Source organism: Eulemur rufifrons, chromosome 8 (genome assembly GCF_041146395.1).
Source record: "Eulemur rufifrons isolate Redbay chromosome 8, OSU_ERuf_1, whole genome shotgun sequence".
NCBI classification, from domain to species: domain Eukaryota; kingdom Metazoa; phylum Chordata; class Mammalia; order Primates; family Lemuridae; genus Eulemur; species Eulemur rufifrons.
In genome coordinates this window covers 14,921,932-14,944,785 of record NC_090990.1, presented here as the reverse complement: position 1 = coordinate 14,944,785, position 22,854 = coordinate 14,921,932, and the positions used below count along the sequence as shown (strand labels likewise).

At 54.6% G+C, this 22,854-nt stretch overlaps 1 protein-coding gene across 1 annotated transcript in view; it reads right to left on the bottom strand.

Annotated features, from left to right (window-relative positions):
- Positions 1–22,854, bottom strand: part of EPHB2 (EPH receptor B2) — a 116,970-nt gene that overhangs the window by 5,912 nt on the left and 88,204 nt on the right. The window contains exons 5-10 of the mRNA XM_069477443.1: positions 20,112–20,236; positions 11,541–11,703; positions 9,326–9,434; positions 8,441–8,505; positions 1,387–1,509; positions 555–802 (exon numbers count right to left, since the gene is read on the bottom strand). Of these exons, the coding sequence (XP_069333544.1) occupies positions 555–802; positions 1,387–1,509; positions 8,441–8,505; positions 9,326–9,434; positions 11,541–11,703; positions 20,112–20,236 (833 nt within the window). The remainder of the gene's footprint in view (positions 1–554; positions 803–1,386; positions 1,510–8,440; positions 8,506–9,325; positions 9,435–11,540; positions 11,704–20,111; positions 20,237–22,854) is intronic.

The following is a 22,854-nucleotide window of genomic DNA, read 5'->3' as shown; positions in this document are numbered from 1 at the left end:
GTGCTCTTTGTCTAGCTGGTTGACTGGGATCTCCTGGGAGTGGCCTTGAAACTTTCCTCTGTTGGCCTAGTGCTCTGAACTCCTCCCCCCACAGCCTATGCAGCTTTGGGGAAGTCCAAAATCTGGCAAAAATTCTGAAGGAGGGGTCAAGACACCTGGTTCCAGTGCAAGCTCTTACCTTGATCCTCTAGGTGACCCTGGGCAAACTCTACCTCTCTTTGAGCCTGTTTTCTCCTGTGCACAATGAGAAGGCTGGCTAAGGGCATGGATGGAAACAGATTTCAGGTTGTGTGCCAACTCTGATCAATGGTGTGGCTTCCTGGGGAACCATATTGGGAAGGATTCTGAGATTGCTTCTGGGCTTAGTGGAAGAGAGTGCTAGGATTGATTAGCAATGTCTGCCATGGGTAGGGGAATGGCAAGTGACAGCCTGTAAACAATTCCTGACCCAGTGCTTTTCTAAGACCCCTTCAGGCTCTGACAGTATGAAAATATGTCCACAATTCCTTTTCCTGCCCCACTCATGGGCCCCTGGCACTCTTGGCTTCCCCTACCCGGAGGAAGGAGTCCAGGGAGCCGTTCTCCATGAACTCAGTGATGATCATCACAGGTGTGCTCTTGGTGACAACACCCTCCAGGTGGATGACGTTGGGGTGGTCGAACTGGCCCATAATGGAGGCCTCACTCAGGAAGTCCCGGCGCTGCTTCTCCGTGTAGCCCGACTTGAGCGTCTTGATGGCCACGAAGATCTCTCTCTTGCCTGGCAGCTTCAGGTGGCCACTGCAGACCTCACCAAACTCCCCTGGGACAGATACACCAAGAGAGGCAGAATGTCACTTGCCAGGTGGAAGTGCCACCTCCCTGTTCCCTGTCACTTCCATTCCTGGGGCCTGCTGGTGCTCTTTCTCCTCAATGGTCAACTCATTGCAGACACAGAACCCGTTTGAGAATGTGGGGGCCAGAAAAGTCCCAGCCACCTTTGGGAGAAGAGAGTATTAATGAATTCTCAGGACTGCCCCATGGTATCTGTCTGGGCACGGGGGTGAGGACGCAGGGGAACCTGGGGAGATGGGGACGGGCCCCCGGGATGAATGGCAGGAAGAAGGAAAAGCACTGGATTGAGTCCAGAGAACCGGGCTCCAGACCCAGCTCAATCTCTGACTTGCTGTGCAAGCCCCTTCCCAGCTTTGTGCCTCAATTTCCCCTTCTGTCGGTGAGGTGACCTTTGGGGGCCCTTCTTCCTTGGGCATTCTGAGCCTTCAGGCCTTGAAGGGTCCTTTGAGGTCCCTGTCCCACATCCTGCCCGCTGCCCCAGGAGAACACACTGGAGTGGTCTCTCCACCCATGGCTGAGGCCATGGAACCTATGAGGGTACCAGCCACCTACCTGCTCCGATCACCTGCTCAATCTTGACACAGGAGATGTCAATTTCCTTGGCAAACTCCCGCACTGCCTCATTGGGGTCCTCATAGGTGAAAGGGTCGATGTAGATCTTCATGCCTGGGGTCACTAGGGGACAAGACCGGGCTTGGTCACAGATGGACTCGAGATGCGCACAAATGGAAAAGCGGGAGCCAGTCCCTCCACGGAGGGAATCCACTCCCATGTGGCCCCCGCAAGGAACTGGGCAACCCCTGCAGGTGACTTGACCTCTCTGGGCCTCACTAGCAGAGCAGAAGGGAGAGGGGGTCAGAGAGGCCAGCAGGGTGGCAAATGGGTTCTGGCTCTTGCTCCAGCTCTACCTGTTGCTAATGGCTTTCTGGGCAGCAGAGAGACGGTTAGGACTGATAAGCAGCGTCCGGTATGGGCGTAGGCATAGAAGGGTGAAAGGGTTGATAGGTTTTCTGCCCTTATGTAGAGAATCAAGGGGTGCAAAGTAAAGGAAGAGGAAGGCAAAAGGAAGAGAGAGAACCGGAAGTAAATAATCGAGAGAGTAAACAGCAGGCAACAGGCCTGCTGTTCTTGGGATCTGGCCAAGGAGATTAATTCACGCCTCCCCTCCCAGAGGAGCCCTTCCTGTTGGCCCGGCCCTCCCAGGCAGGGCCCAGAGCCTGGAGGGGCCACCCCACTCACCAGGGGCTGAGGACCCGTGGCTCCTGGGTCCCTCACAAGTCTCACACTTGCCAAGTCTTAACCCTTTCTGGTCCCTGATTCCCTGGTGATCAGCATGAGGCCAGACATGGGGCATATTAATGTGATTTCTAACCTGATGTAGATTTTTATCTTTTGATGCAGAAAGAGAAGAAGGCAACCTGGGTGTCAAAAACTCAATTCTGACTTGCCACGAATCAGCACAACACTTTGAAGGAAGGGAACCCAAACATATTCCTCCTTCTGGATGGATAATGGGTCTTCCACTGCCCACACTTTCTGGCCTTCTCCCAGCCCAGGCCTTCCCCCGGCTTCTCCAGGCCCTGGCTAACATTCTCCCACTGTTCCAGGAACTGTGACTTTGGAGGCAGCAGCTCTAGGAGTTGGGAACAGGAATCCCTGGGTCACCATAAAGCTTGGTTGGTTGGTGAGCGGGGCTATCAACCCTGCTCAGCTGTGTGACCTTGGACATGTGAGTTGACCACTCTCAGCCTCTATGTCAGACATTCTGGGCATCTAGGAGTTGGAGCCCCTAACACAGGGGCTGGCAAATTGGCCAACTGTCTGTTTTATAAATAAAGTTTTATTGGAACACACTATGCTCATTCCTTTGCCTATGCTGTTTTCATGCTACAACAGCAGAGATGAGTAGTTACAACAGAGACCCAGCAAGCCTAAAATATTTATGATCTGGCCCCTATAGAAAAGTTTGCCAAGTGCTGCTCCAGCACATCAGCTTTATGTGGGATTATTTGTGTGGGTGTTTGTCTAGCTTGTTAGGTCAGGGGTTCTTAATTTGTGTCTGTGAGCCAACTTGGCATTCCTGGGATGGGCTTTGGGAGGTCTGTTCACCTCCTGAAATGGAATGCGTTTGATATTATTGCCTTTCTGGACCCAAAAAGTAATTCATGCTCCTTCTAAATAAAAAAATTATGGAAATAAATATTGTCAAAAATAAAAGTTCTTAAAAATCCATCCCTGTGTATAGACATCTGGATTTCTCTATGTTAAAATTTTATGCATATACACACATAGAAAAGATTGTGTTTTTCTGGCCACAGGCTCTAAAACTTTCAGCAGTCTCCCAGGAGTCTGAGACCCCAAAGAGGTTAAGAAGACTGTGAGTTCCTGGAAAAGGGGGTGGGTGCGTGATCTTTTCTCATTTCTCCCGCCCTGGCACACTGCATAAAGCTCTGCACACGACAGACTCTTGGTGTCTGCAGAGCTGAGCAGAATCCAGATGGCACAGAGAATAATAACAGCATCAGCTGTCACTTCCTGAGCCCTTTGTCTGTGCCCAACACTGTGCCAGGCTCTTATACGCTTTATCTCATCTCCTCTGCCCCACGACTCTTGGAGAAAAGGGTAATTATTCCCATTTTACATATAAAGGAAACTGCAGCTCAGAGAGGCCAAGTCATCTGGCCAAGGCCACACAGCTAGCAAATGGTGCAGCCAGGGTTCGAACGCAGGTCTGTCAGACTTGAGCCCAGGGCCAGTATTCTTAGTCGCTATGCTCACTGCCTCCTGGATGAAATACAATGAAGATCTGGTCCATGTCTCCTCCTGGAGTATTCAGCCTTGACTGCCTCCTTCCCCGAGTCAGTAGCCTCAGAGCTGGAGGATCTGCTCCCTGGGGATGCTCTCTTTCTTGTGCAGACTCAATGCATGGCCTGTGGTTCCTGGCGCCTGGCTTTCAGCCCTAGCAGAACAGGGGGAGGCCCCTCTGGCCGGCCAGCCAGGTAGGGAGGGCAGGGATGGCTCGACAGGGAGGTAAGGGGAAGCACAGCAGGAGCTCAAAGCCTCCTGGATCACATCTGCTGCTAACCAGTTAGTCGCCATCCCCCAGCCGTGGCCAGGAGCACTGGTCAGGCGGGCTCGTCACCACTTACAGGACAAAGACAAGTGCCTCTGCCTGGCATTCCCAGCTCCCCAGGACTGGCCCTGTGTCTAGCTCCCTGCCCTCCTTCATGCCGGCTAAAAGGACTTATTTACCTAGGAGTTCCAGACACACTTCACAATTTCTTGCCTCTGAGCTTTTGTTCATGTTGTTCTCTCCACCTGCAGCATCCTCTCCTCTTCCTCTTTGTGACAAGATCAAATGCCATCTCCTCTGTGAAGCCTGCCTGGATTCCTCCAGTGGAGACCTGTGCCCTCTCTTTAGGCTCCTATAGCCCTGTCCCCACTCTTACAGCCCTGATGTTGGTGTGGCTTTTCCACCTTGTACTGGGTCTCCCAGATATGCCTGCCTGCAGGCCCTGCTGCTCCTTTGTGGAACACTCTGCTGCCCTGGAGGGCTTGCTTTACCCTCTCCCCTAGGAGGACAGACGCCAGGTCTGTCTTGTTCATTCTGAATCCCAGGAACTGGCATATAGTGGGTGCTCAATAAATGCTTATTGCATGAATAATAGCACTACTCATTTATGTGCCTTCATTCTCTCTTTCTACCTGTTTGGGGTCATGAATGCATTTGAGAATTTGATGAAAGCTACATATCTGCTCCTTGGGAAAGTATTCCCATGTGTGCACACATCTATACTCCCCATTAATTTTGGGGTGTTCACAGGTCCTTGGAAGCTCTAGGGGTCTGTAAGCCCCAAGTTGTGAGTCCTTGCTCTAGAATGTTGTCTCTGGAGTACATACGTGAAGATTGTATACAGTAGATGCTTAATAAACACTTAGTGAATGTATGTTCAGTGTGGATTCACTAGGTACCAGGCCCTGATCTAGGTACTTTATAGTTTTGGACCCAATTACTCCTCCTAGCAAGCCTACTAGGTAAGTGCTATTATCAGGCTGAACCTTATGAAATTGTCAATATTTGTTTCTGACCTACACAAATAGCAATTTCATTGAGTACGACCCAATATTATCTGTATTTTTCAGATGAAGAAACCGTGGCATAAGAAATGTTAAGTGACCCACTCATGGGGACATGAACCCGGCTCATAAATGGCAGAAGTGGGGTTTGAACCCAGGCCGGCTGCAGAGTCTCCATTTGCAGTTTCTTCTGGGCGCTGCCCTGTCTGTCTCCTAGGACAGAAGCTGAGCCCCTCCTGGCCGGAGCTTCACACAGGGCCTGGCCCCCAGGACGCATTTGCTGAGCTGAGGTTGCATAGGGACCTCTGCAGGCAGAGTCTACAGAAATACCAGGCGTTGTTTGGGTGATTTCTGCCTGGCAGAGCCACTGACCGTCGTCCTGAACTCAAAGGGGGAATTCACGAGGAGGGACGAGGACCCAGGTGTGCAGAGTCCCGAGTTTGAATCCTGGTTCTCCTGCTGCTGATGCTCCCTAATAAGCTGCTTTGTGAGTTTGAATCCAGATCAACCACTGTGTGATCCAGCTGTGTGCCCTTGGGCAGGTTACTTAACCTCTGTGCCTCACTTTTTTCTCCCACCAAATGGGTATAAGAAACAGAACCTATTTCATAAGGGGATTGCAAGGGTTAAGTGAGCGTATCTTGTTCAAGGGTTTAGTACAGTAGTTGGCAAATAGAAAGCACTGAATAATTGTTACCTGTTGCAAAGAAGAGCTGTCTATTATTAAATATCATTATTACAAAGCACTTTAATATCCCTTAATTCATTTAATCCTCACAACCCTGTGAAAGAAGCATCATTCTCGCTACTTCCCACATAAAGATGCCAAGGCTCAGAGGTTTGATGACTTGCCTGAGGTCACCCAGCCGGCCAGAGGCAGAGCAGGGATGAGAAACCAGGTCAGTCCCTCTGGCTCCACATCCAGGCACCAAAGACCGTGGTACTCACTCAGCACCTGCTGAGCAACGGAAAACATGCGACCGTGTGGGTGACTACAAGCCAGTCACACACGTCTCTGGGCCTCAGCTTCCTCCTCTGTCCTGGCCACGCAGGGGTGCTGGGTGGTTCACAGGGCTGGCCGCGCTTTGAAAAGAACAAAGCCCTGCTCAGATCTAATGCTGCCGCTCAGGATGCAGGGAGTGGGAACTCAGGCTTTAAAATGTGTTGATCTGTGAACAAATCCTGGGGGTTATTTTTAAAATAAATCTCACCTATTTTCTTATTACTGACCCACGCTCCAAATAACAACGCTCCCAACGGGCTCCAGGTGACGGAGCACGTGAGCCTATCCTGTCCCAGCTCAGCAGAATGTAGATGGCACAGGGTGGCTGAGAGTGCACTCTGGAGCCAAACAGCCGGGTTCACACCCCAGCTCCTTTCTGAGCAGCTGTGCAACCTCTGTGCCTCAGTTTCCTCATACTCGAAGTGGGAAAGTATAAGGATTAAATGCATAAATATACATAAAGCATGAAGACGATTCTTGGCACATAGAATGTACTCAGCCTATCTAGCCTTTCCACGATCATGATTTTATTACTTGGGGAGAAGGAGGAAGGGACATGACTTATGACTTTTATTTTTAACCTACAGGTGATTTTTATTTCGGTGTAGTTAAATGTGTCCACCTTTTTCTCCTGGACTTTCCATTGCTTTTATGCTTAGAAAGTCCTTTTCCATTTCCATATCCATTAAATAAGTTACCTAAATTATCTTCTAGAAATTTTAATGGTTTAATTATTTTTGCATGTATGTCCGAAAATATTTTTAAACCCAGGAAATCTTGCTTCAGAGCAATGCTAACCCAGAGGCTTAATATCTAGAACTCCCTGACCCTGCTCTTTCTTGCATACCCTAAATCCAATCCTGCAGCAAATCTAGTGGCCCTACCCTCAAAGTATGTCAGAATCCAACGCTTCCCACCACGTCCACCACTGCCACGTGGTCTGGTCACTGTCATATATTCCCTGGATTATTCCACAGCTACTTCACTGGGCTTCCTGCCTCAGCCCCTTCAGTCCATTTTCCACACAGCAGCCAGAGAAGTGCTGCCAAGACTGTAACTCAGCATGTCGGTTTCTGCTCAGAACCTGCTAGCAGCTCCCCATTTCACTCAAGGAAGAGCCAAAGCCTGGCCAAGGCTGGCAGGAATCTGCACGTCGGGCTCCCTCATATGTCTCCTACCCCCCTGTTCACTCTGTTCCAGTCACACTGGCCCCTTTGCTGTGCCTGAAACCTGCCAGGCATGCTCCAGCCTCAGGGCCTTTGCACCAGCTGTTCCACCTGCCTGGAATGCTCTTCCCTCAGATACCTCCGAGCAGCTCACTCCCCCAGCTCTTTTGTCTCTTTGTTCAGATAACACCCCCCAACATGAGGCCAGCCCCAACTGCCCTATTTAAAAATGCAACCCCGACCCCCACAACTCGCAGTCCATTGCCTGTTCCACTGCGCCCTTCCCCACGGCACTTTCATCTCCCAACATGCCACATGCTTTACGCATTTACGACATGTACTTTTTTATTCCCTGTCCCTCCCATTAAATATAAGTTCTTTAAAGGTCAGGACATTTGGTTTGTTTGCTCAGGCATCCCCACACCTAGAACAGGGCCTGGCACACATAGTAGGCCCACAGATGTGTGATAATTGCAGGGATATGACAATGGCCTTCCTTGCCTGGAGGCAGCCACCTGAGGAACCCCTGAGGTGTCCCACTGAGTACCATTTGAGAACCTATACTGGACCGTTCCGAATTCCTTTCTGCTGAACCAGCCGGAGTAAGGACCGGGCTCCCCCAGCCCTGAACTCCCACTACCCGATCGCTGGTTCAGCCAAGGTCAAGTGGAGAGAGGAACCTGCGATCTACTTCTCCCTCTGGCCCTTCAGGAGGGCCACCTGGTTTGGGGGGGTGTGTGGCACGTACACCCCCAGCCCTGGCCTGATGCAGGATGGGACGGCGGGGAAATGGGTGGGGGGAAGCGGCAACCAGCAGAGTCCCCAGGGAGGAACAGGGGAGGGGGCTGGAGCCCCAGAGTGAGAGGAAGGGGCACCTCCTGGGCCAGAGCCTGGGGTCCTCATCGTCTCATTCATTCGTTCAGTTCAATTCACTTATTTATTCTGCGAATGTGTACCTAGTGCCTGCCACGTGCCGGGCACCGTGCTGGTGCCGGGGAGGCGGTGGCAAACGTCAGACACGGGTCCAGGGCTGCAGGGGTCCCACCACAGTGGCAGAGAGACGAGGAAATGCCGTCACAGGCAGCCTGGCCAGAGGGGCTGTGCACGCACAGCTGGGGGCCTAAGGCCAGGGTGGGTGGGGTCAGGGCGCTCTCGGAGGGCTGCGTGGGATGAGGGAAGGGAACGGAGAGGTGCTCCAGGCGGGGGCACAGCACGTGCCAGGGCCGAGAGGCGAGTGAGCCTGGCACATTTCAGCCTGGCTGCAGCACGGTAGGAGGAGGTGAGAGAAGGTTCTAGAGGTCCCTGGGGAACTGACAGGGAGGGGCCCAGGGGAGCCAGCCCCGCTGGGGTGTGTACATACTGTGGCCACTGGTGTAGTGCTGCAGCTTGTCCGTGTACTCCGAGTCGGCACGCTCAAACCCCCGTCTTCTGGAACAAGAGCAAAGGGCTGGAGCCACCTGGAGGCGCCCAGGGAGCTGGGAGCCACAGTAGGTGATAGGGAGAGAGTGGGCAGACCCTGGAAGCCACGCCCCTTCCAGAGGGCTCCCTGCCTGCCCCTTCTGGCCCTACCCGTCCCTTCCCACCTGTCCTGCCTCAAGTCCAGGCTCACTCTTGCCCCCTCCTCTCTCCAGCCACGCCCCTTTCAGAAAGCACAGTCATGTTCCAGCCACGGCTCTGGCCCCGGAAGCCCCGGAGGCTTCTGTCCATCTGGCCTTCTGGTCTGGTCTGAGCGGGGAACTCGGTAAGGAAGAGAGTCTCTCTTTGCTCTGTGCCCAGCGGAAGTCCGGGAACTGGTCCCACCCTCCTGCCTCTGCTTGTGCTGTGCTGGCCACTTGGGGGTCCTTTCCCCACCTCCTCCTGTCTAGGTCCTCCCCACCTTTCCAGCAGCTCAGCCAGGGGGCCTGAACTCGTACAGAAAGCGGGGTGCTCTGTACTCCCCTTCTGCCAGCCCCAAAGCTCCCAGCACCCTGCAGTCCTTGCCCACTGTTCTGAGACATTCCTTCACGCCGCAGTGTTAGCGTCTCAACGTGCCACCCCTCGGGATAGTGGGCTTGTCAAGGGCAAGGCCAAACCCAAAGGGGGCACCGTTTAGGCAGTGAGAGGCCACTTGGCCCGAGTCTCTCCCTGCCCCTGACGACCATGGGAATGCCTGTTCTGTCCCCCAGGTGTTCACGCATGGCTGAATGGATGGAGAGAGCCCATCTTGGACAGCAAGGCCTGGAGCAGGCCTGGGGCCCCCACCCACCTGTTACACACGATGGCGATGACAACCACGGCAATGAGGAAGACCAGGCCAGCGGCCGAGGAGCCGATGATGAGTGGCAGCTTCTCCTGGATGCTTGTCTGGTACTCGGCTGGGGAGAGAGCACAGCGGGGTGTTCTCAGCCCGGCTCTGGGAGTCCTAACACCCACCCCCACCTCCCCACATCCTGCTGGGTCTTCTGGGATCCCAGGCTCTGCTCCTGTCCCTGACAGAGCACCTGTCACATGCCCATGTGGAGATCAGCCGTCACTCATTCACAACCTTGGAAGAGTCCACGAACCATTCCAATCCTCAATTTCTCATCTATAAAATGGGTGTAGTAATACGCACATCTCGATGTTGGTGTGAAAACCAACAATGGCAATAGCTGAGACACACACAGGCAGGTACAAGTGCAGACTCTGGAGCCAACCCCCCCGGCTGTGAGTCCTGAAGGTGTCACTTACTGTCTTCATGAACTCTTAACTCTGTGCCTCAATTTCCTTGTCTGTAAAATGGGCAGAATACTAGTTCCCCTCTCCTAGGATTACTGTGTAAAGCACTTAGAACAACACCTGGCACCTAGCAAGCACTCAATAAATATGAACTATTACTGTTATTGTTTCATGTGTCAATCACTGTGCTAAGTATGTTACGTATCTTGTTTGAGTCCCAGCACAGTCCCATGATGTACTTCCTAGGCACACCTCATTTCCAGATGAGGAAACTGAACTTAGTGAGGTCGTGATTTGGCTCAGGTCACACACACTAAGAAAGGGGCCCCAAAGCCAGCACTTGAACCCAGGTCTGCTTGACCCAAAGCTGGGATTTAAATGAGATCATGCATAAGATGCACTTGGCATTGGCCTGGCTCTGGGAAACCACTTGGTCCATTCTCAATGCCATCGACACCATCGTCGTTTTAAATTTCATTACTTTTACTTCTCATCTGCTCCCTGACCATACCAGGAGCTTGTGAAGGTCAGGGACGGGTCAACTCTAGGTCCTTAGCACCTGCACATGGTGTGGCAAATGGCAGGGCCCCAGCGCACATTTGTTGAATTAATAAAGAAGGGATCTTAGAAAAGTCCCCCAGTTCCCAGTCAGTGACACTCATCCAAGGGCTTAGACAGGGGGAAACAGCTGGCCATGAGGAAGAGGGAGATCTTACAAAGGAGGTAAGTGCTGGAGGAGACGGTGGAGCCCTAGGGATAAGACAAGAATTCAGGAGCCTCTGAAATGTTCAACCAGATAAAGGCCAAGGCCTGTGCCCAGTGGCTGAACGCAGATGCTAACCCAAGGAGGGATGCTGGAATCCGGTCATAGGTAAAGCTACCCTGGAGCTTGGCTGGCTGGGGAAAGGGCTCCCAGACTCATAGCAATGACAGCTATGACATAATATGATTTGGTGAGTGCTAACTATGTGTGGGACCTAGTGCTAACCCTGTGCTTGGTCCCTCATCTTATACTAGTTTGACAATTATTGTGATAATGAGACTGTTGTTGTCTGCCCCATATATGGATGAGAAAACTGAGGGTCACAGAAGTAAGGTGACTTATTCAGGACCACATAGTTAGGGCTGAATCGGCAATGAAACTCCCATCTGTCTGGCTTCAGAGCTTATACTCCTTAAATTATGCTGCTCCTCAAAGATTACTGGAGCGCAGGAATGGTGCTTAGAGACGATGCAGAGAGGGAAACACACAGCACATGGGTTGCAACCTCCCATTCCCTTGCCTAGGGCAGACATTACTAATCCAACCCAGCAGCTCTTCCTGCTGAACTCAGATGTGGCTTCAGAATCCTTCTCAATCTAACTGCAAGTCTTTGGAGTTGTGTATGGACAAAATAGGTTTACTCGCTCAGATTGAATATGATGCTTTCCTTTTATAGATGAGAAAAATTTGGAGCAGGGAATGAGTGACTTGCTCAGCGTGGCTCTGCAAATTAGAGCTGAGCTCCCCAGAATCCCGGCTGACACGATGGTAACAGAGGAGTCCCCATCTTTTCTGGACCACAGAAACAAGGCCCCTCTATATGGCTGTGCAGTTCGTACGGTGCACAAAGGTCTGAGGCCAGGAGGGAGGGAGGGCCCACACCTAGACCAGGGGGTGCCTTTTCTAATCTGCACAAAGGCGCGTCATAGGAATGGTGGCCCTCGAGTTTGCTCTGTGTGTGGAGTCAGTGCCCTCCTCTTGCCCGTTGGACTCCGCTCACCTTCCGTCATGGTCTGGAAGTACATCTTGCCACTGTAGCGCCCATAGCCCGCCACGGTGCGTGCCCGCACCTGGAAGACATAGATGGCGCCGGCTTTGAGGCCCTGCACAGTGACCGTGTTGGTGGGGCTTTTTATGGCTGTGGCGTTGTACTCACTGAGCTCCTGCCGAGGAACAGAGAACAAGGTTAGTGAGGTTGTTGCCCACAGCGGGCCCGGAGCCCACTGCCCGCTCCTGCCACGTGGGGGCACGTCTGGTCACTGGATGCACATCTGTGGCTCCTAATACTTCACTCCCTCGCTGTGATAGAATCGCACGCCCATGCCTTTTGCCACGCGCCTTTGCAACACTTCTCGCCAAAGCAGGCAGAGTATATTTCTCTGCCTCATGGATGTTGGATTTGTCCATGTGACTTGTGTTGGCCAGTGGAACTTCCTAGTGGACATGACCAAGCAGAGGCTTTATGTGTGCCCGCTGATCTGGCTTGGTCTCTTGTGCTTCTGCCATCTGCCCTGGGTAACAGCTGGCTCTAGAATGACAGACATGTGGAGACCCTGACCCAACTCCTAGGATGAAACAGGGCCACCCCAGTTGACTCACAGACAGAAAGCCATGAGTAAGAAAAATAGCCACTTGTTGTTACAAGCCATTGGATTTGGGGGATTGTTTGTTTTGCAGTGTTGTCTCAGCAACAGCTGACTGATACACACATATCGAGTGGTCACTGTGTGCAGACCCTGAGGACTAGACTGTGAGTTCCTGGAGACAGCAGGGAGAGGGCCCACCTCAATCACGTCTGCATGCCCCTCCCTGCCCTGTGCCTTGATGAGCTAAATGGAAGGACCCCCACTCGTCCTCAGCACACGTGGGTGAGGCAAGAACTAAGGCCCCAAAATGGAAAATGATGCTCAAAGCCACACATATCAGTTGGTGGCTGCTTTGGGACTCAAAACCAGGCTCTTGCATGGAGCCACTTCTAATGTCTACACCTTTGGGTACCCAGAACCTGATGTCCCTGTTCTGAGAGATGAAGAGCACTAATCCTGGCCTCCCGAGTACTGCCTAGGGTCACCGTGGGGTCTGCGCCGGGACAAAGACCCAGCTGTTGCTACAGGAGTGACGTGGTCAGGTCGGAGGCTGATGACGCTCATTCGGGCACCTGTCAGCCACCCGGCAGACCTTTCTCAAAGACCCTTTTTGCACTAGGCCTGCGCTGGGCACTGGGGTCCCACAGGGAACAGGCCCCGGCCTTGGGGAGCTCAGTCCAGGAAAGCTAACAGTGTGGGGATTCCGATCCTTTGAAGACCACGACACTCTTCGAGAAGCTGATGAAAATCTGTGAACCCTTATCCAGAAACACACACACATAATCATCATGCTGAACATGTACCTATCACGGGGCGCAGAGCCCCTGAAAACCCTCCTGAAACAATGAAAGCTCAGTGTGAGCGACGTTGTTACAGGCATTATAGCGCAGAGGTTGAGATCACGCACTGGAACCAGATTTCCTGGGTGCAAATCCTGGCTCTGCTGCTTAATTACCTCTGCGACCTTGGGCGAGTTCCATAACTTCTGTGTCTTCATCCATAAAATGGGGTTAGGGACAGGAGCGCCTCAAAGGGTTGTTTAGAGCATACGATAAATCGATATGGACAAAACGCTCACACTGGCAGGGTAAGCACAATGGGCCTGTGACCTCGTCTGGGTGGGGGCCTATCAGGTGAACTCAGGGAAAGCTCCCTGGCAAGTGGGGGGCAATGGACTGGATCTTAAAGAACAAATAGGGCTGGGTGTGATGGCTCACACCTGTAATCCCAGCACTTTGGGAAGCCAAGGCAGGAGGACTGCTTGAGGCCAGGAGTTCTAGACCAGACTGGGCAACATAGTGAGACCCTCATCTCTGCAAGAAAATAAAGAAAGTAGCCAGGCATGGTGATGCGCACCTGTAGTCCTGACTACTCGGGAGGCTGAACTGGGAGGATCGTTTGAGCCAGATCATAGCTCACTAGAGGCTGCAGTGAGCTATGATCGTGCCACTGCATTCTGGCCTGGGTGACAGAGCAACACTTGGTCTCTCTAAAAAAACAAAAACAAAAACAAGTAGGAGTCACCCAGGCAAAGAAGGGCGTTCCTGACAGAAGGAGCAGCAGGTTTAAAGGCAAGAAGGTGAGAAAAAGCTTGGGATGGGGGGATAGAGAAGGGGCTGACCTGCGAGTGTGTCTCCCCACCCATATGGGGGAGGCAGGGATGGCTCGTGTGGGGCAGCAGCAGATAGGAAATCTCTTTTGCTGAGCCAGATCATCTGCCTCCTCCTCCAGGAAGCCTCCTTGACTTCCCAGCCAGATGTGCCTCTCCCTTCTCTGAGCCCAGAGCACTTGCTGGGGGTGCCACAGGAGGAGGTTCCTGCCACACCCCCTCACCTGGGGCGGAGGCTCCTCTTGCGCCCTTGACTGTAAGCTCACGAGGGAGGTGAAGGCTGACCCCTTAGCCTGGCATTCCAGGCCCTGCAGGACATGTCCTTTGCCAGGCTCTCCTGCCACACCCGCAATGTCCTTTGGGCTCCAGCCATCCCCAGCTCCTTCCCCTCTCTTGGCAGGGCTGCCAGATTTAGAAATTAAAATTCAGGATGCTGCTCAGTTAAATTTAAATTTCAGACCAATGACAAATAATTTTTAGCATAAATATGTCCCATGAAACATTTGGGACACACTTATACTAAAAATAAATTTTTTTAAATTTAAATTTAATCTCACGTTCTGTATTTTATCTGGTAACCCTACCTTCCCTGGACACTCTGAGCTTTTGCAAGCACTGTTGCCGCTGTCTGAAATACCCTTTCCTCACCTGTCTGGCAGTTCCCTACTTGTCATTCAAGACTCAGCACAAGGGCCACCTCTGCTGGGGAGACTTCCCAGACGTCCCAGCCTGGGGTTGCATATCCGCTGTCTCCTTTCCCACTGATTGTTCTGATGATGTGGGTTCCCTGAGGGCAGGGACCATGTCTTGTTCATCTCTGGACCCCCAGGCTTGGCACACAGTAGGTGCTCACTAACTACTGACATAATGAATGAACATTAAACCAGTCTTCAAAAAAAAAAAACCAAAACAAAACCGGAACTGCAGTACCAGATGTGACCACGTGGTGCCGCTGTCCAACATGGTATCTGCTCGGGCTTGAAAGAGGTTCGAGTCTGTGCGCTGGGCGGGTGCCCACTTAGAGATGCTGGAGGTTTTAAGTTCCTGATCATACAAGGGAGACGAGAAGTAATTGCTGGTGCCATAGGTGCCTCGGGAGACTGAGGAACCCCCTTAAGCAGATCCCTTCTCTAAAGTGGGGCACAGCAGAGCAGAGGATCGAAGCTCCGTCCTGTGACCCGCCCGGTTCTTCCACTCACCTGCACTGTGACCTTGGGAAAGACCCCTCACTTCCTGATCCCCTGTTTTCTATTCCGGAAAATGGAGCAATACGTGCCAATCTCTAGGGCTGCCGTGAAGATAAAATTTGATCAGGTAGTGGCTGGCACGCTGGGGAAGCTCTAGAGACAGCAATTCCCTCCCGTCTCCTCTCTCTGGAGTGCTTCACCTCGGCAGTGATTAAACACCAAGGGCGATGGGAGCAAGCTCAGTGTGAAATGCCCCAGTCAGTCCTCAGCCTGAGCCCTTGCCTGGAAACCGAGGGCCAGTGAGGCGCTGGCTACGTGTCTCAAGCCTTCTGAGCCTCGGTTTGCTCATCTCTAAAGTGGGATCGCACCAGTAGGTATCACACAGGGTGGTTGTGGGGACTCAGTAGCAAAATACGGGTAGAGCTTTCGGCGCAGGCTCTAGCGCACATAAGGCCCTAATAAACGTGGGCTATCACCATCATCGTTACCGTCAGCACCTTGTAAAGCAGCCCTCGCCGATGCTCACTGAATGGACGCATGGATGCAAAAGTGAACGGATGAGCGAACAAACCCCTCCAGGCAGGTCCTGCTGCAGGGATGCCGGCTCCGACCTGAGTGCAGCCCGGACTGTCACAGTTCACCCCTCTCACCCAAGCCTTGCTCCCTCTGCCTGGGGTGTCCTAACCCTGCACTTCTGCCAAGTAGACACTTCTGTTGAATAAACGCTGAAATCCATGTGGCCCACAAGAGCCACAGGCGGCCTTATGAGTGACTCTTCCCCTCGAGCTCTTGGGGGGCCACGCGGAGCCAGAACCTGTGTGCTCTGGGGTAGCTGCCAAAAGAGGCCACCTCCCCCAGGACGCTGGAACTGACGGAAACAGCCAGCCCTGGGTCTCCAGCGAGGCCAACGCCATTCATCAACGGCACCCAGGAGCCTTCCGGCAAGGTGACAGCTCTGGGCAGGCTGGGAAATCCCGGCGGAGCTGGGGAGAGGCCAAACGGAGAGCCCTGCTCCAAAAGAGCCCTTTCCAAAGAAGGCAGGAGGAGCGGGAAAGAGGTGGGGACAGGGCCCACATGGGCCTGCAGGGCCCAGTATCCGATGCCCCTTCCCAGAAGACTGGAGCCCAGGGAAGGAGGGAACGGCAGTGCAGGGAAGATTCCTGCCTTAGGTGGGAGCCGGCTGTGGACGTGTCAGAATAAATCTCCCACGTGCAGCCTGGCTGTTCCTCCCTGATGGAGGGGGTTAGAGGTGGTGGCTGGGATGTCACAGTCTTGGCTGAGAGGTCAGGGACAGAAACCGCTCCTAGTTCTCCTCCTATCCCTCCGCCTGCGCCAACTCTGACACTTTCATCAATTCTGCCTCCTTTCCCTCTGTAAACCTTGACGTTCTCCTGGAGTCTGTCCTGTTCTGTCCACCCTCTGCACACCCCCCTCCCTGCTCTTAGCTACCCTCCACCCCGGCAAGCACCACGCCTACACCTGACAAGTCACAAACCCACATCTGCCCCAGGAAAAGGTGCCCCATCCTCCGGGCGTCGCCTTTCACATCTCCCCGGTCCCCTGGTCTCTGCCGCCAACACCCCTGGTCCATGCCACCATCGCTTCTCACTTGGTGTCCCATTAGAGCCCTGCACAGGGTCTCCCTGGGGCTCCAGGTCCCCGGCAGTCTATTCTCCACACAGCAAACTACAGGGATCTTTAAAGCAATCTGAGCCATATTGCATCATTCTAGAACTTTCCCAACATACTTTTAATCGAATCCAGACTTCCAAGGCTGGAAGGCCCACCACAACCCGGCCCTGCCTCCCTCTCCACCCTCCTCCCCTGCTGCTCCCTCTTGCTCATGTTGCTCTGCCGCACTTGCCTTCTCTGTGCCCTGAATGCAGCCTGCACATTCCTGCCCCAGGGCCTTTGAGCACGCTGTTCCTCCGCCTGGAAGGACTCCGCTCGCATCACGTGTCTGTCTGGCAAACTCCTGGCATCTTTCAAGGGTCAGCTCAAATGTCACCGAGTGAAGGCTTCCCCTCACCCACGCCAGGATTGCGGCCCCCCATTGGTACCCCTGTGGGACCTTCGCTGGCCCTTCTGTGGCAGTGTCACACCTTGTCTCATGGCTATGAGTGTCTGAGCCTGTCTTTTTCCCTGGACTGTGAAGTCCTCTGGGCCACCTGGTCACGCTCAGTATCCCTGGTACCCAGCTTACGGATGGGCCCAAAGCTGGTGACGGTGAGAGTCGAGTGGACTGGTGTCCATCTCCCTTGGCAGACGCCAAGCTGTCCCCTCTGCACCCCAGGCCCTGCGGGAGGGCCTGGCAGAAGCGAGGCCATGTCTCATCACCGCTGTTCCTCAGGCCGCTGTGCCCTCAGCCCTGTTCCTCTTGCCCTGTCAGAATCTTCAGGGTCCCAAATCTGTGCTTAAAATTCTCCATGGCCGGGGCTGGTCCTGTCAACTTCTTAACAGTCATTCCAGGAAAAACAGGGACAAAACTGGGAGGCAGGAGAGCCAGGCCAGGCCAAGAACAAGAGCACAGGTCCACGTCCTTGCTGGGCACTCTTGGAGAAGTCACATAACTTCTCTGTGCCTCAGTTTCCCCTCCACCCAGAAGATGGATGAGATGCTGGAGGTAACGTGCCTGGCTCATAGTGAGCACTTGTGAAATGTGTGCAGGCGGCGACCTCGGCTGCTGCGGAGCCTGCTGGTCCCACCAGCCGTGGCGGGGCCGGGGATGCCGGGGCAGCGGCAGGAAGTAGGGCACAGCTACCTCCCGGGTCGCACCACCGCCGGCGTCCTCAGGCCTGCCCGCGGTGGTAGGAAGTGGGTCGCAGGCGGGACCCGCGCTGGGATTCCTCATTTCCGTTCCCCTCTTTGGGGACAAACATTTTCAGTTTCATTTAATCACAAAGCTTCTTAATTAGGTTTTTTTTTTTTTTTTTTTTTTCCCCTTTTTCAGTTCTGAGTTGCTAAGCTGTCCCTGCTGGAAGGAGCAGAAACGCCACCCAGGACACCTGGCTCCTTCAAGGCCCACCAGGGCCTGGCGAGGGGTGATACGGCTCCCTCACACCAGCCACGGCTCAGGTGGTCACTTCCTGAGTCAGCCAACAAACACCTCTTGAGCACCTACTGTGTGCCAGGTGTTGGGGACACAGCAGAGGTAACAGCAAGGTCTCCACCCTCAAGGAACTTACTCTCTAGCTCAAAGCAGAAGTAGTAAATGTCTAATTACTCGATAACACTTAAAAAATTATAATTGTGATAAACGCTATGCAGAAAGGCGAGGTACGAGGAGATAAAATGCGGGTCCTGGATGGGGGTCTGGGCAGCGAGGGGGCTTCCCCGAGGAAGTGACATTTAGGCTGAGTCTCAGCTGGCCAGGCGGAGCTGAGGGGCAGGGAGTGGTCTGGATGGAAGGGACCCATCCGTCCACCCACCCCTCACCCATTCATCCAGTCATCCAGCCGCCCATTCGGGTCCCTCTTTCATCCAAAGGCCCCATCACTCACTTTTCTCATTCATTCATTCACTCATTCAGTGTTCACAGTTTGCTGGGGGACACGTGGGCCCCCGCTGCCAGCTTGCGGTGCTTTAACAGAGGGGCAGAGTCTGGGGAAGAAGACGTTCGCTCCTGGTGGGGGTGACATTTGGGTGGGACCCTGAGGATTCTGACAGGCAGAGATGAGGGGAGGGTGGAGGGAACCGTGGGGACAGCAAGGTGGGCAGGTGGGGGCTGGGGCATGAGGTCCCAGGGGTGTTCTGGGGCTCTCTGATGAGCGGGGCACAGGCCACAGGGAGGGACTCGTCCTCTGATTCATTCAACCAACGCTGACAAAGTGTCTCCTTGGTGGCTGGAGAGACGGAGGCGAACGGAGAAGTGTGGCCCCGACTTCTCAGAACGCACTGCCAAGAGGAGGGGACGAGCACCCAATTACGAGGTGCTGGCTCAGGCTGGAGAAGTGTTTGAGGAGCTCCGGGGACTCCCCAGCGTCTGGCTGATCCAGCAGTTAATAGAGTGCCAGGCCCGGGCTGGGCCTCAGAGAGTGGGATTTGGGGGACTGAGTCCATCCCTCTTCCTCTCGGCCTCCAAGGAGAGCCTGTCCCTCCACATCTGGTTCCCAGTGCGCTTGCTCTCAACTAAAGGCCTTCCTATCAGTCATTTACACCTTAGTCTGAATGGAAGCCCAGCGACACCATTACCAGGGGCCTTTGCAGCCTCTGTGGCTGTTTGGTGCCCCAGGAAACAGGTAAGAGAAGTTATTATTCAGAAAAGAGGCTTTCTGGGGCCTCTGAGGTCCAGCCGTATGGGTGGCCAGCTTCTCTCTCTTTCTCCCAGCCCCCATATCGTGCAGGCCTCACGTTCACCTGGCCTTACGTCCTGCTGCCCCTGCCCACTGTACAGCAGGCAGGGCGGGGGAGGACGGAGAGGGAGGCCGGGTACCGTGCTGGGCACCACACCTCGACCTGCACAGCCTCCCACAAGGGACACGTCCCATCTGCACTCGACACAGGTGGACACCAGGGCTCACAGGGAGAAAGACACCTGCCCAGAGTCACACAGCTGGTTAAGGATGGAGCTGGGATTTGAACCTGTGGCTTCATTCCTAGTCCAATGCTCCTACTACAGCCGGGGCCTCCAACCTCGGGTCCCTGAAGGGAGTAATGAGGGTCTGATTTAAAATTGCCCTTTCCCCACACGAAGGGCACGCAGGCGAGTGGCAACAAGAGCTTTAGCTGGGACCAGAGCAACACAGAAGGAGGCTGCAGCGCTCTTACCCTGCACAGAAGCTCTCGAGCAGTTTCAAATCCCTGCTGAAGGACAGGAGAATGACTAATTAGCACTTAATAAGTGCAACTTTCGGAAAACCAGTCTCTTACTGCATCGGGCCCACTGAAGTTAAGATGAAAGGGGTCTTGGTGGGGAAAGGATGTGACTGTTGCCTGCTCCCGAGATCACTGGCTGGATCCCCCAGGCGAGAACAGCAAGACTCAGAGAGGTCAAGGCACCCGCCTGAGGTCTCACAGCCAGGGAGGGCTGGAGCCAGATCGGGGGCCAGGCGGCCTGACTCTGAGGCCAGAGCTCTTTCTGCTGCACCAGCGTGTGTCGTCTTGCAGGAGGGTGGAACCCCCAGGCCCCATCCTGGGACAGGGGCCCTCGGGAAGGCGGGCGGCAGGGAGAGCACCGGGCGCATAGGTACCTTCTCATAGTACTGCAGCTCATAGTCCAGGATCACGCCGTTGGGCTGGTCTGGCTGGGACCACGACAGGGTGATGCTGTCCACCGTGCGGCTCACCTGATGCATGATGGACACAGCCGACGGAGCTGGAAGAGAGGCCAGAGGTCAGGGGTCGGGGCAGGCATGAGAAGGTGCAGCTTCTGGCCTGGCCTTAGAGGTACCTGGATAGATGGAGAGCTGTGGGACCAGAGAGGGCAAGGCACCTGGCCAAGGCCACACAGCCAGTCTAGGGAGCCGACTGGGCAGAGGGGCTTATGCAAGGCTTCGGGGGCTGCTGCTGAGCTGTTATGGGACACTTGTGGGTTACAGACACTGACAACTTCAGCCAGCCCTGGGGAAGCCGGGCCACATCAACTGGAGAGAGACTGTACATGTTGAAATGGTTAACTGTATGTCATGTAAATTTCACCTCAATAAAATTGATCGATCAATCAGTCAATCAGTCGTTTGTCCCCTCCCAGGGATGCTGTTCGTGCTCTCACAGAGGGTGGTTAGACGAAGGAGACAAGAAGTCGAGGGGGCTGTGCTGAGTGCTAGAAGGACGCTCAGCAATAAATCAGTCTAATTCTCCCATTTCACAGATGGAAACTGAGGTCCAGAGAAGGTGTGAGCTGCCTGAGATTCCCCCCGCCCCAAGCAGGTTCACGGCACGAAGCCCTTTCTTGAGTCCTGATTTTGTAACACACCCCAGCCTGCTGTTTTTGCCTCCTTCTCAAGTAGAACAAATGCGCAAAGCACCTACTACGTGTAGCCATGTTCCTGGGCCCTTTACATATGTGTTTTCTGCATCGATTGTTTCTGAGGAGGCAGGATTAGCCTTTCAGGGGTCAGCTTCCCATTGAAACGACACAGTAAGTCCCTTCTGGAGTGTCACAGACTCGGCCAATCTGGGGGACCCCGACTGGGGGCTCATCCCTCTTGCTGGCCCAGGAAGCACCCCCTGCCCCTGATGCCCCCCCTCAGCTTCCCAGCCCCTCTCGGCCGACCCACAGGGCCCTGTCCGCTCAGGTCTGAGTGTGTGTGGCGGGGTGGGGTGGGGTGGGGTGGGGGTGCTCTGAGAAGCCAAGGAGGTTGCTTTTAACTGGCTGCCACAGATCCTGGGGTGACGCCCCTGCCCCCGCCTCCAGGGGCCTGAGGACATTTCTGGCAGGAAGGGCTGGGCGAGGCCATCTCCAGGGCTGCCTGGAAGGCTGATTCCTGTCCCAGAGGGCCGACCAAGCAGGCTGGGGGATGTGTGAAGCTGCCACCCTGCCTTATGTCAGTGGAGCCACAGGGAAGGGTGAGGAGTATTTTGATGCATCTGCTTCCATGTGCTCCCTAGTGCTCCATGCATCTCTGGTGCTCCACGCTTAGACTGCAGAGTGCTCCGGCCAGGACATCCACCAGGCCCCAGAAGGGCCGTCCAGCCTCGCGGCGGGAGCCCTGCGGGTGGAGCCACAGACCTGCACGCAACTCCCCACTCCTCCTCTCACTGATGGGCGGCCTCCAGCAGGTTCCCTTCACCTCTGCGAGCCTCAGTTTCCACACCTGCCAAGTGGGAAGCCTTGGCTGGCGAGGATGCCGTGGGTATGGAAGGGGAAACAGGTGGAAAGGTCTGAGTGTGTGTCGGGCACCCTTCCGGAGGGACACACTGTGAAGGGTACTTCAGTTCGTGGAGTCACCACGGTGCCAGCATGAGGAGAGCCTCACGGGGTCCCCCCTTCCAGGGACTCACGGCTCAGAGGGAGAAGTTTTTCTCAAATCCGTGGCGCCTGCTCCAGGCTGGGCCGCGCTGAGCCCCAGGGCAGCCGTCAGACTCAGAAGCGGGGGCAGCTCCTGGGTTCGAGCCCCGGCTCAGGACTCAGCCAGGGCGACTCGGCCCTGAGCTAGGGCAGGGGCTGCTCCGTTCACCCTGCCATTCGCCTCCCAGCAATGCAGAAAGTGGTAGAATGTGTCCCTCTAGGTGAGTACGCTCTTCAAATTTGAGCAGGCGCGAGAAGACCAGGAGACTGAGTTAAAATTCACTTTGCTGGGCTCCGCCCCCCCCCCCCCCCCCGAGATTCCGAGTCAACAGGTCTGGGGTGGGGGTTGCAGTGTACATTTCCCAGCTCCCAGGCGACGCTGACATTGCTGGTCTGGGGACCACACTTTGGGGAGTAGTGGAGGGAAGTGACCTGTCCAAGGCCACACAGCAGGCAGTGGAGGGGCTGGGACTAGAGCCCGGAGCAGCTGAGTCCTGATCTAGCATGTTGTCTACCTACCCCATGGCTCCTCACACCCTGGCTTCTGCCCTCACCTGCCCCCTCACCTGCCCCCTCACCTGCCCCTGACCTGCCCAGGCTGCACTTGTCACACAGGGCCCTGGAGCTCACAGAGTCTCGAAGCAGTGGCAGAAGAAGTTCTGTGAGGGGGCACAGACCAGGCTGCTCAGCAGGTGGGAGCCCAGGAGCCTGGCCTAGTCCCAAAGGCACCGGGGACTGCAGCAGGGGTGGCGACAAGCGTGCCATCTGGCTTGCCATTCTGACAGCCCCGTGTGCCCCAGGATGTGCAGCCAAAGGGAAAGCCCACTCAGTCACCGCTAACCAAATGCTTTACATCGGTTAGCTCACTCAAACTCCCATCAACCCTGTGAGGCTGGCGTTATTGTTAGACCCATTTTACAGATGAGGAAGTGGAGGCGCAGAGGTGTGAAGTAACTTGCCCTAGGTCACACAGCGAGCATGGA